Source organism: Berghia stephanieae, chromosome 9 (assembly GCF_034508935.2).
Source record: "Berghia stephanieae isolate SIO BIC M18660-M18661 chromosome 9, UCSD_Bste_1.3, whole genome shotgun sequence".
In the NCBI taxonomy this organism is placed as follows: Eukaryota; Metazoa; Mollusca; class Gastropoda; order Nudibranchia; family Aeolidiidae; genus Berghia; species Berghia stephanieae.
The window spans coordinates 1758715-1774035 of NC_088368.1; the positions used below are offsets into that span (position 1 = coordinate 1758715).

The 15321-nt window shown below is 36.8% G+C and overlaps 1 protein-coding gene across 1 annotated transcript in view; it reads right to left on the reverse strand.

Annotated features, from left to right (window-relative positions):
- Positions 1 to 1049: 1049 nt before the first annotated feature.
- Positions 1050 to 15321, reverse strand: part of LOC144979466 (TNF receptor-associated factor 2-like) — a 16722-nt gene continuing 2450 nt past the window's right edge. Inside the window, exons 2-10 of the mRNA XM_078926129.1 lie at positions 14307 to 14385; positions 13599 to 13697; positions 12639 to 12797; positions 11955 to 12026; positions 10183 to 10254; positions 8285 to 8546; positions 7039 to 7211; positions 5899 to 6225; positions 1050 to 3948 (exon numbers count right to left, since the gene is read on the reverse strand). Coding sequence (XP_078782255.1) covers positions 3652 to 3948; positions 5899 to 6225; positions 7039 to 7211; positions 8285 to 8546; positions 10183 to 10254; positions 11955 to 12026; positions 12639 to 12797; positions 13599 to 13697; positions 14307 to 14385 — 1540 coding nt within the window. The 3' untranslated portion in view covers positions 1050 to 3651. The remainder of the gene's footprint in view (positions 3949 to 5898; positions 6226 to 7038; positions 7212 to 8284; positions 8547 to 10182; positions 10255 to 11954; positions 12027 to 12638; positions 12798 to 13598; positions 13698 to 14306; positions 14386 to 15321) is intronic.

The window sequence follows — 15321 nt, forward strand, 5'->3', positions numbered from 1 at the left end:
CGCGCCCAATGAGGATGTCGCTGAAATACAACCAGACCATTGGTTTCTTCAGCGCCAACCATACAGATACAGAAAGTGGGTTAGAAGAAAACTGTAAGATCCTATCCATAGCCCCACACCAACCAAAATATTGACAAAACCATTTGATGAGAAAATAGAAAGGAAGATAACATAATCATAATAACAATATAACAATAACATCCAATAAATAAATATATTCTTCTCTAACAAGCCTATTTACAACATTATCAAATCTTGATCTCATAGCACGTCACACAATTCATATTCTATACATTGGTATACTTTGACCACACACACACACACACAATCAATGACGACAACAGAGAATATGACGTGGCCAAATAAGATCAATCAAAGTTATCCACATGTGAGGAGTAGCTGAAGGAATCAAACAAAAGGTCTGTAAGTGACAGCAAAGCGTATAGAACAGTGATAGAGAGAGAGAGAGAACCGACCTTACTTATAACATATAAGACCATGATAATAAGACAACCATCCATGCTATACACAGTGATGACGATAGATTTGTCTTTGAATGCGATATTTATTATTTATATGATGAGAATGGTAGGAGTTGCTATCACAGTACTGTATATATATTTATATATATATATAATATATGTTTATCAATCAAGAATTCATTTGGTTGACCATCTCATTGTTGGTGTGTTGTATACACAATGGGAATACATTAAATTTATCATAGAATCTAGTCATAGTCAACCAATAGGGGACTGTCAAAACGTTTCAAGTCCCATCCCGATAGAAAATGAGTCAACAATCTCAAGCTATCGTTTGGACTCCATCGAATCACCAGAGAACATTTGGAGTTTCCAATCACTCAGGCTATTGTTTTATGAAGGACACGAGTCACGAGACACAGATTTTCCTCTTTAAGCCAATAAATAAATGACAGAAAATGGAGGTTTTTCTTTGAATGATGAAACTGGGACTCAATACGTTTTGAAAGTTACCTAGTCCAATATTTCCTCACGTATGCTTTCATCACTCTCAAACTCAATGGTAGATTTATTTTTTTTTTAATAAAGAACAAAAACAAATGAAGGAGAAATCATATTTATATGTATGTCTATATATTATAAGTTGTTTTGTTTTTACCATACTTTCAGGTCATGTTTACATTGCAAATGGAGAAGAAAAAAAATAAGCTGATGAGACATTTTATTTGTTTTCAGACATTTTCCAGCCCTTGTAATAGTTTTCAGTTATTTTATCTACAATGCACACATTTGCCAATGACTACCAAAACTCCAAGAATCTGTAACTGTAACTGTAACTGTAACTGCTACAAAACTGGAGCTACAATCCAGGGTTGCCAATTCAAGAGACAAAAATAGAATGAACTTTGACACGAGCCAATCCACCAAGCACTATCCGAGTGTTAAACTCAGAAAAAAGACAAAAACACATTCAATACTCACTTTTTTCTCTTCAACAGGATTAGAAAATATACTGAAGTTTTTGAACAGACTGAATTCAGTAAATAAACTGAAAATTGGCAACTACGTACAATAGACTCCAGGTTGCACTGAAGTTATAAACAACAGTCTCATTCAAACCGCCCTCGTTCATGTCCAAGAGGAAATAATTTTTTGAGGGTGTTACTGTTACTGTTACCAAGGGAAGACTGAAACAACCCAGGCATCACATGCAGTGCAGTGTCGCAAACAGCTCTCTTAGTGGAAATAAAACACGATTGATCAAAACTGAAACCTGTTTGAAAAGGGTTCATAATGGATAAATACAATCATTGATAATAACAACAATATTGTATCAACAATAATAATAATAGTAATAATAACAATAATAGTAATTATTTATTTATATAGCGCTTAACTATGATCATTATTATGATATATATTACAATTAAAATGGAGTATCCCATTTGAGTGGGAAGGAAACTCAAATCTGATCACTCATTTCAACTCCATCTCAGAAAAGACAGAAAAAGAAGAAAAAAAATTCTTTTAAAAACGGTAAGAACCCATTCCAGGATCTTGGATCATTTCCGACACTGTCCCATTCAATAGTCATTTCCGACACTGTCCCATTCAATAGTCATTTCCGACACTGTCCCATTCAATAGTCATTTTGAATTACAGATAAATATAAATATCCTTGACCAAGCAGAAATCCTGTATTCTTATTTGGCTCTAAAAGCTCCTCTCACCTCTTTGAAAAAACAAACAAACAAAAAAAAACAACAAATTTTAAAATGGAAACAAGTTGTAAAATAAAATCATCATTTAAAAAAAAGAGAGAGTTGAATTTAAAAAAAGGAAGAAATCTGAATACATCAGTGACATTTCACAACTGAGAAAGAAAATATAGTGACGAAATACAAACCCAATTTAAAATCACAAGAAACAAACATCATAATAGTCCATAAATTAATACAGATTGTGTATCAGAACAGCTCTTACTCTCCTTAGAGTAAAGGTAGCCCTTGCAATATCAACAAAAACGTTTTGATGGGAAACCAAATCTCCATTTCTTGGATGCTACCCAACCTGTCATCCACTATACGGGCTGAGACTTGGACCATGCTGTATTCTAGCCTTGATAAGCCTTTGGTCAAGAGATTGAATTTCTTTGCACCATCAATTCTCTAATCACTTCCAATGTCTATTTTTTCTTCCATAAAAACAAATTAAAGGAGACAAAATGTGCATGATTCAAAATAACGACATACATATTGATGCTTACCACCCTCATTATCAAAAGCAGTCACTTTCAAATGCTTCAATAAAAGTACTGTCAATTGATTTTGCCATGCAGATCCATTTCTATGGAAAATAACATTTTAAAATGAATTCTTCACTAAAGTTAGGGTTTAAATATCTGAATTTTGTCTCGATGAAATAACGCATGTTTGTCACCAAAGAGAACAAACCTGGAAAGACCAATTAAGACCCTCGATTTGAGTAATAAGTCTGTACGGGGTTGTCAACTCACAGGTGTTTGGAAAATATACTGAGGGTTTATAAAATACTGAATTCCGTAAATATATGGAAAGTTGGCAACCCTTGTGTGTAAATACAGACAAGGATCAGTGACAGGTCAATCATCAAACAAAAATCGTTTCTTCTAACATCATTTGAGGACAGACTCTTCTCTAATCCAACACATTGAAGCTCACATCACAGTCTATAGATGACAACTAGCACACACACACACACACACACACACACACACACACACAGTAGATGACAACATTGTAGTGTCATTGTCATGAAGCTGAGTTGTTCTTATCCACTATTATTCCTTTCAGCTCCAAACAAACGGTGGGGTTTTCCAGCTACCCATCAGCCCTGGATGGGCATTGGAGAATGGAGAGAGACGTTTAAAGTCCCACTGGTCTTGAAGCATAATTCAAATTGACTCACTTATCCCTAAAGCCATACAAGACAGCTTCTTTACCTCAGGGGCAGGCACAGGTTCAAAGTAAAAATCAGACAAAGTGTGTAGGATACAAAGCTAGTGTAGTTTTCTATCTGCTTTGTCTCAGACTGAATCATGCACACCTTGGCAGATTTTTGTCTTACCCGAAGGAGCAAGGACCAACCTGGCACCCACCAACTGGTCTGAATCAAATGATGGCAACAACGTCTAACTCAAGGAAGATGACGACGACGTGGTGGATGTGGCTCTGACGTGGCTGAAAGAACTCAATGCATTCAGCCTGTCCATGTTTGCCTCTGGCATCTCTATCAGGAATTTTAAGTATACGGTATCCTTTGGGTAGTACTTTTGGGTCATGTTCTGGACAGAAATGAAGGCAGGGCAACCTGATGCAATGCCCCCATCATCGGAGGGCTGGCGAGACGATGGTGACATTGGGTCGGCTTCGTACACTTTGATGTGGTGATGTTGAAAATCTACCTGATCCACCAGCATGAAATGGACCTGAAATATGGTCATGAAATCAATAGAACAGTAAAATAAATAAATAAATAAATAAATAAATAAACAACATGGAACTGAACAATGTATATTCAAGCCTGTCGTCAATAGCAGCTAACTGAAGAATTGTGAAAATCTGTATGTGTTGAAGGGGGAGGGGGGGGGGGGGGGGGGGGGGGGGGGGGGGGGGGGGGGGGGGAGGGGAGGGGGATTTTATATCATTGAGGAAAAGAAATATGCAGCATTTAAAATACACGATTTACACCTTTAATTGTATGAATAGCCACTTCAAGATATTGCAAAATAAACTGTGTTGTTCACTTTGGTAACATATCTTTTTCCAATTACATTAACTAAAAATGTGCCATCGCACTGGAAAATACAGCGTAATATGGAATATGGAATAACTTTTCCTTCTATTCGTTTGTTTTAGTTTGTCCATTAGCACAGCCTCAGCAGACTAATGCACTTTTCAAATTTTGTTTTTAGTTAAAATCAAAGACGATGAGAAAGAGAAAATAAAATGTTTTAAATTGGAATTTTTTAGTCACGTTGATGAGTATGTACCTAATGTAAACATTGAAAGAAATCCGTTGTTTATCAGATTGAAAGAGTAAGGACCTTTTTGACATGGTTACGTCAATTTGAAGGTTTAGTCTAGAATAAAAACAATACAAAATTGTATGAAAGGGTCTTGGAGGCATGGGGAAAAAAATATCAAAAATGAAATGATCACAGCGTGTATAATGAATATGTGAGTGAGTTTGTGTGTGTGTATGTGTCGTGAAATTCATATATGTGAACTGTAGTCTGGATCCTCTATTTAAAGGGCTACTACATCAACCACAAAGAAGAACTTTTTTTTGCCTTCTTACAGCTTTTCTAGTTTAGCACTGTAGACCCAATTGTCCTGTAACACCACCCATATTTCACTAATTATCATCTAAAATTTCTTTGAAAATCTAAATTTGGAGGAAAACATTTCAATGAAACAAAATTTGAGCCCCTAAAAATCAGTCTAAATATATCACCGACAGTGGCATCAGAGGTAAGTCTCTTGTGAAATAAATATTTAGAAATTTCACCTACAGTTACATGGCACTTATTCAAAAGAAACACCTTTCTCCAGGTGCTTTACATGTTTTGTTTGTCTTCAGTGGTTCTACAGACCTTGTGAAACTTGCAGGTCATTTCAGTGCCAGTAAAAAGGCAAAGATTGGGGAAAAGTTGTAGATGTGAAATGAAGAGCATCAAAGAAAAAGTCAAACAAAGGGACGAGTTCAAATAGGAACCAGTGGATTCTACAAGACGGACAACAACAACGACACAACGCCGTTCTCACAGTCACAGCTCTCATTCATCTTTTGTGTTCCATTCATCGTGTGTTGTTGATAATAGGAAACCAGAAACACCACAATATCTGTATTTCACCATTCTCACAGCTCTCATTCATCTTTTGTTCCATTCATGTGTGTTGTTGAAATAGGAAACCCGAAACATCCACCATATCGTAATTCACCATTCTCACAGCTCTCATCATCATTTTGTGTTCCATTCATTGTGTGTTGTGATAATAGGGAAACCAAAACACCCACAATTCTGTATTCACCATTGTCACAGCTCTCATTCATCTTTTGTGTTCCATTCATCGTGTGTTGTTGATAATAGGGAAACCAGAAACACCCACAATATCTGTATTTCACCATTCTCACAGCTCTCATTCATCTTTTGTGTTCCATTCATTGTGTGTTGTTGATAATAGGGAAACCCGAAACATCCACCATATCTGTATTTGTTTATTAAATCAAAGCTTTCATTCAAGGTTCTATTGTTATTTGAGACTAGGGTGAAGCCCCCCCCCCCCCCCCCCCCCCCCCCTCATCGTACAGCAACCCATATAGATAAAAATTTGCTCTGAGGATTTAGAAAAACACCCACCAACTCCCAACTCACCTTTGGGGAAAACGGCCACAGCAGGAGGTCGTTGAAAGGACTGTTGAGGAATTGTAAAAACAAAGAGACATTCTTGGTCTTGTTCAGGCCCTCACCATTGGGATACAACTTAAGTTTGAGTTGATAGCCACCGGGACAGGTATAGAAGACAGGAGAGCAAATCATCTCCCTCTCTCTTTGGCAGGCATCTTGTTTGACCTTGCTGTAATTCTTGATGATCCAGGTAAACTGTCTGGACCCCTCACTCACCAGCTCTCCGTACTGGGCAGGGTCAGAGGGCCTAACATTACCTGCTGCTTCCAAATTGCTCAGTCGAGTATTTAAATTCTGTAAAGATGAAAAAAAAAAAAAAGGGCATGACAAGACTGAATTTTTTCTTTCTTATACCTCAAATGTTTTTACCCCAATATCTATCTGGTCATTCCTATCAACCAAACCATGTTTACCAAAAGGCCAGTTCCAGGTTTAATGGTAAGTAATAGGACATCATGTTAGACTAACAACGAGTATTTAAAGAAAAATTGATGACAAAATTGATCTTTAAAAAATCTTACTTCAATTTTTTTTTCACAATATCTATCTGGTTATTTTAAAGAGAAAATCCTCCATCCCCCCCCCCCCCCCCCCCCCCCCACCCCCAAAACAAGCTTTTATATAGAGCAATATCAACTAAACATGCTCAATACACTATACAATGAGTCCCTGGTCAACAGCAACACGTAACATGTAGAACGAGACATGATGCCTGCCTGGCAATATTACAGTTTTTTTCTGCTTTTAACGACCAGGTACTCAATTTACACCTGAGTACAGTCAGAGAATGTAAGTAAAGACTGGCCATTGAACAGCTGTTTTCACAACTGGCCATTGAACAGCTGTTTTCACAACTGGCCATTGAACAGCTGTTTTCACAACTGGCCATAGAACAGCTGTTTTCACAATTGGCCATAGAACAGCTGTTTTCACAACTGGCCATAGAACAGCTGTTTTCACAACTGGCCATAGAACAGTTTTTATTCTTTTTAATAAAAGTAAATCCTGCATCTTCCATTGGCATTTAAGATTTACGTGTTTCCATTGACGTGTTAGCAGAGACAAACAAATGAAGATAAACCAAAAGGGTCTGAAGTTTGGACATACCTCTAAGGTCTTATAGCAGTCCCTCAGTCTGGTGTCGGATTTCTCCATGCTCCTACCAAGGGCCTCTCCTTTGGTGATACACCTCAGGATCTCTGAGTGGAGTACTGACATCAGGTCCTCGTGTAGCTTTAACTTCTGGTCATATTCACGGGACAGCCCTCCACCACCCCCTTCTGGAATAAAATGGATCAGGAAATAGAATAGCAACTAAAAAAAAAAAACTTTAAAAAGACAACAACCGCTTTTATACACAATATCCACTAAATATGCTCAAAGAGCTGTGCGAGGGGTCCCCCCTAACCAACAGCAACACCAAACATGCAGGACAGGCAATGATGCCTGTAAGACGATATTACAATTTTTATCTGGACAGAAGCAATGCAGTTAACAGTCAGGTACTCTTTACTCACATTCTCTCACTGCACGCAGGTGTAAAATGAGCACCTGGCCATTAACAGCGTTGTCTCTGCCACAAAAAAATTGTAATATCGCCTAACAAGCGTCATGTCCCGTTCTATAAGTTGCGTGTTGCTGTTGGTCAGGGACCCTATGTAAAGCATTTTGAGCATGTTTTGTGAATACTGTGCTAAATAAAAGCTGTCATTTTTATAAATTGGGGTATGTTTGTGGCAAGTCTTACAAAAACGACCTTCCGGCACATCCTCATACAACCAGAACTGATTGGTCCTTTGCTTGGAGGGCAACACTCTTGTGATGCCCATAGAGATCATACAATATAATGTGCTATACACAAACAACTCAACAAGTGAGTATGAAAGGTGTCAGACAAAGAGAGAAAGAAAAATACAAGAAAAAAAAACATCCCAAAATATCAGTCGAGGTTGTCAGATTTTTTAGGACTTTTTTTTCCTCTTGTATTTTTCTTTCTTCCTTTGTCTGGCACCTTTCACACACACACACACACACACATGTTCAGTTCTTTCTCTTACACCGTTGCCTGCTCCGTAACCCTCTCATTACCACCCATAGGAAAATCGTCACATTCATTACGATGCAACAGACAATTTTCTCATTCTGATTTCTCTTGTACATCACAAAATCTAAAGAAATGCTTTGTACAGCTATAGATACTAAAAACTGTGCTGTAGAGCTCACTTGTTACTTTTTTGTTTGAGTAAGAAAAGTCTATTCTTGTATTGGTTAGGAGTGAATTTCGGGGGAAATTCTAAAAATAGCTGGTAAGGAGAGAGTTAATGTCTAAATTTGATGTGTGCTTTAGACCTACCAGCTTGGGCTCCATCCCCTTGCGTCCTAACAGCCACTGAAATTGATTCAGGAGAATAACCAGCCGAGGCTTGAGCTTGGACAGCATCCGCCACCACTGCGTCGGTGGACAGGGACGAGTCGACTCCAATACCACAGTGTAGTCTGTCCTCCAGCGTCTGCAATCTTTGATCTGTCACCTCCGACTTGTCCAGCAAATGGGTCACGTGTCTGGCCAGGTTCTCGTCTTTACTGATGTGGGGCAGGAACTTGTCCATTGGAAGCTGGTGTGATGGATGAGTCAAAGAAATTGGATGACAATCAAAAATACACGTTCATATGGAATGGAGTAAAGAACAATGTGAAACTGAATGGAAGCTTCCATTCAATATACGAAAACAGATCAAATGGACATTTCGGGTTTCCCCTTCCTTATCAACAAACAGGATGAATGAAACACTACAGACGAGTGAGATCATGTGGTGGTGGCGTTGTTAAGATGAATCTCTGTCGTATTTCGACGATCATCTTCTCAGAGTTGATAGTCAAATTCCAATTCCATAGCTATCTTCTTTAATGGCTCATTCATCTTAACAATGCCACAACCACATTATCTCATTCGTCTGTTGTGTTTCATTCATCCTATTTTGTTGATAAAGGGGAAACCTGAAACATCCATTTTATCTGTTTTCGTATATTAAATTGAAGGTCACATTCAATCTCACATTGTTATTTATTTCTTCAGAGTTTCAAGCAGCACCATTTATATTATAGAATGTAGGCGTCCAGAAACATTTATTTTAAAAGTAAGAGGGCTATACAAAGGCACATTATCAATTTTACTTCACTAATACTGAAAAGGTACCTTAAACCCTTCATAGAACAGTCATGCTTCAAACAGCAACAAAAAATCTGTTAATTTTTCAGAAATTGTTTAAGCCAAAATGGAAGATTTCCACCCACATAACCATTTCTAAATGAAATAACCATACTGTCACACAAATTTGTCAACATAATTTTAGTTCGCCACTCAAGATAATAAAAACAAACAAAATCGATTTGTTCAAAAGACGAAACACCAGCAATTGGATTGGATTGTATAGCATGTTTGGACTATTATAGAATACATTCCAGATTTAGAGCTTTTTCTGTTCCTTGTTTTCATTTTTTAGTGAGTCCTTCAGAGCCATTTGGCCCATGGAGCCAGAGTTTAACCCAGTTTCTATAGAGTGAAACGGACAATAGCAATTGCTTGCTATCCTTTGGACAGGACATTGGTCTATTGCAAAGTAATCTCTGCCAAATATAACAAGACTCAGCTACCCATTCACTGCTGGGTGGACAGGGGGGTCAGAAAAAAATCTAGAATGCACCTGGGATCGATCTCGGTCCCTTTGCGTGTGAAGCGAGTGCTCTACCAACTGAGCTATCGGGACCTCCTTGTTTAAATTTGCTTCTCAAAACAAAAGTACAATCCTGGGGCATGCGAGAGTCATTTCTGTACATATAAATAAACAGTCCAATATTTCTCCAGATTGCCTAAGCAAGACAGTCCCGATTTTATTCGGCCATTTTGGCCACTATGCTATTGGTTAGTGAACAAAAACCAACCCCACATGGGATTTGAATCTCACAGGGATGCCAAATCAGAAGGCAAACATTGACACAAACCCATAGACAGACGACCCCTTTCTTAGTACTGAACTCCAGTAAAAAGACATTGTGTACTTGATGTGTTTCCGTTTAGCAGGTGGTTGGAAAATATACTGAAGGTTTATAATATAATGAATTTGGTAAAAATACAGAAATTTGGCAACCTTGATCTCAGGTGGAGAAAGAAATATGAATCAAAATGATTTCAAAATGTGTTTTCTCCTTGTATAGTGGAAATAACGGAACTAAGTAAGATAGGCTACTCACCTTGGTGATACAGTCAGGTAAGGGGCAGGTCATAATACGGTTGGCACACACAGTCTCTTGATGGGACAACAACTAGAGAAATCAAGAGGAAAAAACGCCATAGAATGTCAGCATTTGTATATTTGTATATTTATCTCATCTATGGTATATATCTCCTTACCTTCTACTTACCAACCAAAGGAAAATTGTCACATTCATAGCGATACAGCTCAATATTTTTCTCATTCAGATTTGTTTTTGTATGTCTAAAATTTTGAAGGTGAAGACATTTTTTTGTTATGATTATAAATTTAAAATTAGCACAGTAGAGCTAGCTTTGCTAAAAAGAATCATTATTGCTTTTGTGTTGGTCGGAGTGACAAAAATCTATGTATGGCCATTAAGGAAAGAGTTAAGAGGGAACTTTATCTTTAGAGACAAGTATTGTGCTGGGTCACTGTGAGAACAGATATTGCTTTATGGAAAGAGTTCTAGTGTCTGCTCTTGACAACAGTTTGTGATCTTCCAACTCAATATGGAAGCCACACTTGCACATTTCAGACAGACCTTTCATGATGTTCACCCCTTTAATCAGCAAGTTAAGAACAAGAGAGAATTTCTTCCATTATCCATCTGACTATGATGGCAGAACACGCCATCTTCACCAAGATTGCTGCAGTTCTCTTGGTGAAGGAAGAAAGACATGAATTCAGACAAGTGACTGAAGCAGTGCCTTATGTTGATAAAAACAAGAACTGAAGTGAGTCGAGAAAAGCAAAAGATAACAGAGAGCAAAAACGTTTGTGGTGATGACCCGACTCTTACAGTACAGTACCCTCCACCTGGCCATTATTATGAAAAGATAGAATCTCAGATAAATGGAAAATCTTATGCCACCCTATAATAATGTTGACATTCTTTTTATTTTTCTTCTTTTTTTTTCTTATCTTGCCCCAAACTATATTATAATGTTTCATATTTTCACAAATTAATTTATATATTTATTTCAAAAAGCATAATACAATAGCTAGTTTACCAATAAAAAGCCATAACTTAGGAAAAAGAGTAGGCTATAGAGAGTAGCAAGACCTGAAAACCTGTTGTCAACTCCAACCTTGCCCCATGGTACTGCCAAAACGGCACATTATTCCCTATGACATGAATGGCTTCAAATACATGAGATCCAAACCATTCCATCTACTGAAATGCCCTTCCTTACATTTCACTTTTTCCATTTATTCTTTTGGGGGTAATTATTCACATATTTGCATATTTAGGACAAAATTGCTTACCAAAATGTTACAGTGAATGAGATATCAGTCAGATGGTGAAAAGGTTTGAACTGAGATATTGCCAAGTTTTAGGTAGAAGGTCAATTTTTATCCAAAATGAGTTCTTGTCATAAATGATTAAATCAACCCTTTTTGCACATCTTCGGGAAATATCAAATCTTAATTTCACTTCTAAATATTTTTTACAGCTAGTCAAGTTGAAAAAGTATGAAATTTGAGAAAAATTACTGGATACCTTTCCCATACATCTGACCATACCTTCATGAAAAATCATCCGATTTACTTTAAATGAAGATTAAAATGCTCTGGTGAGAATATTCATTCAGAAAATGTAAAAAAAATCCAAATCCAAAATGTTCACCTTCCAACTGATTCCATTGACACACATTTGCATATTTAGGACAAAGTAAAATTCCATCAAATTCCTACTGGTTGGCAAGTCAGTGCCAACTGCCTGTAAAGAGTTAACGAATGGATTTCAAGCCACATGACAAGACTTACCTTATACCTCTCTACTGGTGTCTGACATTTCTCACATTTGACCAGAAACATGGGACATTTTTCATTGTGTTTCTGATGGAAGGAAAGGAAAGAAAGATAACAAAACACAAGATAGACGTGTCATTATCTAGAGAGGCCTAGCTAATACCAGGGATGCCCTTTGCTAAGAGAAAAAAAAGCCTGAGAATCTTTCTAGTGAAGACTATATGAATAAATGAAACTATGAAGAGCATTGAGCATTCATAATGAACCAATGGAAATGCTTGTTCTATCCACTCATATTTCTAGATAATAATAATTATGTAATAGGCAGAGGCCCAAACAGAAAGCAATCTTTTATGTCAGATATTAAAGAAAATGACTATCATATTATCTCAAAATGTGATACCATCAAAAATATCTAATAATAATAATAATAATAATAATAATAATAATAATAATAATAATGATGATGATGATGATGATGATGATGATGATGATGAGATGATGATGATGATGATGATGATGATGAGATATGATGATGATGATAGATGAGATGAGATGATGATATAATAATAATAATAATAATAATAATAATAATAATAATAATAATAATAATAATAATTATTATTATAATAATAATAATATTATTATTATAATAATAATAATTATAATAATAATAATTATAATAATAAGAATAATCACCTCTCTAAATTCATAGACGATCTCCTCCCTACAATAGTTACACTGAATGTCACGTTTGGGACAGGATTTTGTCTCATGGTTAAGGAGACGGGCTTTCGACACACTGGCACCACACTGTGTACACGGGACCAGCTTCCTCTCACAGTCCTCTTCATGTTTCTGAAATATGATCAGTCAATGGACGACAAATGATGAGCATTCATGCTGTAATTCGAATAGAGATATGCAATGGGATATGTCAAGAAAGTGACAATTGGATAGCTGTCTTCTGTCTTCTTTGTAGATGTGGCCATATTTTTCACCATATGTAAGCATCAGGGAGGCCAATTCAGGAGGAAAAAATTTACTGAACATAGACAGACACCTTTCAGAGTGCTGAACTCCAGTAAAAAGACAATATGTACCTATTTTATTCCGTTTATCGGGTGATTGGAAAATATAATGAGCGTATATAATATGCTGAAATCCGTAATTATACGGAAAGTTGGCAACCTTGATGCATGTATAGTATGCAGCTATGTGGTCTAGTGGTATGAGACACTCGCCTTCAGGCTGGAAGGTCCTGGGTTCAAGTTGAATCCTTGGAAAAGGCTCCTTACTCACATTCTCTCACCGCACTCAGGTGTAAAATGAGTATCTGGCCATTAACAGCCTTGTCTGTCTCTGTCCGAAAAAAATTGTAATATCACATCACAGGCATTGTGTCTCGTCTTAAATGTTTAATGTTGCAGTTGGCTTGGGACCCCATGTAAAGAACTTTGAGCATGTTGAGTGGATATTGCTCTATATGAAAGCTCAATTTAAAAAAAAATTTCCAAGCCTCCCAATGAAGTCTCTAGATAATTTTCTTTCAAAAAAAAATTTTTTTGTATTCTTATCCAACTCATGAATTACAATGGACAATAGGTGGGATAAAACAGCAGCAACGATACGATGTATAAGGAAAAATAAGCCTCTCACAATGAAATCGTTGAACAAGCCTTTCCACTGACACCCCGGGTGTGTGCATTTGACCTGGAGTTTCTTCATCTCACGTATGGCAGCTTTGTCTTCAAACGCCTGGTCAGTTTGGACATGGAAGAAATAGAAAAGAATGTCATGTGAGAGATGAGGGATTGACAAATCCAAATGTATCGTTATATTAAAATTGTTTTAAAAATTATGCCTTTTGCGCTATGATATCATAAGATATCGTCGCCTAGGCATTCCACGAAGGAATATAGATAACTCATCTAACAAGATGTCTGATGTCAACAGGATTCACCCATGTTGTCCAAGTGAGCAAATTGGGGTTAATAATCTTGCTCAAGGAAAAAAACGAAAGTGCCTGAAGTGGGGCTCGAACCCGGGTCATCCGGATCACAGTGCAATGCCTTAACCACTCGGCCACTTCGCCCCCCCCCCCCCCCCTATATCTTTATATAAGCAGTGTAAAAATGTCATCTTCATTATGTCATGACAAAAACAGACATTAACATCATTCATTCAGAGAATCGAAGAAAAAAAAGATTGTGCTTTTATCAAACTCTTTGGCTCGTCTATTGACAAATTGCAGACTTTTTACAAGTATATTGAAAAAAAATATCGTAGATAACAAAGATATGATTTACATCTTCAATTTAGATGATGACAAAATGTTGATAATGATGATAAACAAGAATGAATCACCTCTTTGAAAACTAGAAAGCTGTCCCCATCTGTGTTCCCTTCGTCCACACATGACTGGCACTGCATTGGTGGGGGCAACCTGCATTACAAACGGTCACAAAAGTTTTAAAAAATAAATGATGATGATGATGATGATGTTGTTGATGCCGGTTTGTTTGTTTGTTTTCTTCGATGACTGCTATGTTACTAGTGTGCATCTGTGTGAGTGTGTCTATGTCAATATTGTATTGTTATAAATGTGTAACCAAATGACAAAATGCCACTTTTTTTAGGACAATAAAGATATATTATTATTATTATTATTAAATACAGTTCTAATTTCTGGGGGAGAAAAACAAGAGCTTTTAAAAAGAAAATATAACTTTGTGACAAAGTCTAAGAATTAAATCATGAACTCGACCCTATTTCAGGGTTACCAATTCAGGAGGCAAAATTTTCACCTTCCAACTGATTATGTCATGCACTGACACATATATTAAGGTTGCCAATTTTACATAATTTAGTGTGTTATAAACCTTCAGTCGATTTACCAATCACCTGCTAAATGGAAAAAAAATATTATGTACATAGTGTCTTTTTACTGGAGTTCAGCACTCAGAAAGAGGTCAGTCAATGACCAACCTCTTTCTGAGTGCTGAACTCCAGTAAAAAGACACTATGTACATTATATTTTTTTCCATTTAGCAGGTGATTGGTAAATCAACTGAAGGTTTATAACACACTAAATTATGTAAAATTGGCAACCTCAATATATGTGTCAATGCATGACATAATCAGTTGGAAGGTGAACATTTTGGATTTGTATTTTTTTCATTTTCTGAATGATTATGTTCACCAGAGCATCTTAATCCAGAGACGCCAAGTTTCAATTTGATTCACAGGAATTTCAGACACCACTAGGAGGAATTTCAATGCCGAAAGTGGTAGTGGTAGTGGTTGTAGTAGTAGTGGTCGTGATAATGATGTGGTGGTGGTGGTTGTAGTGTGTGTGTGTGTGTGTGTGTGTGTATGTGTG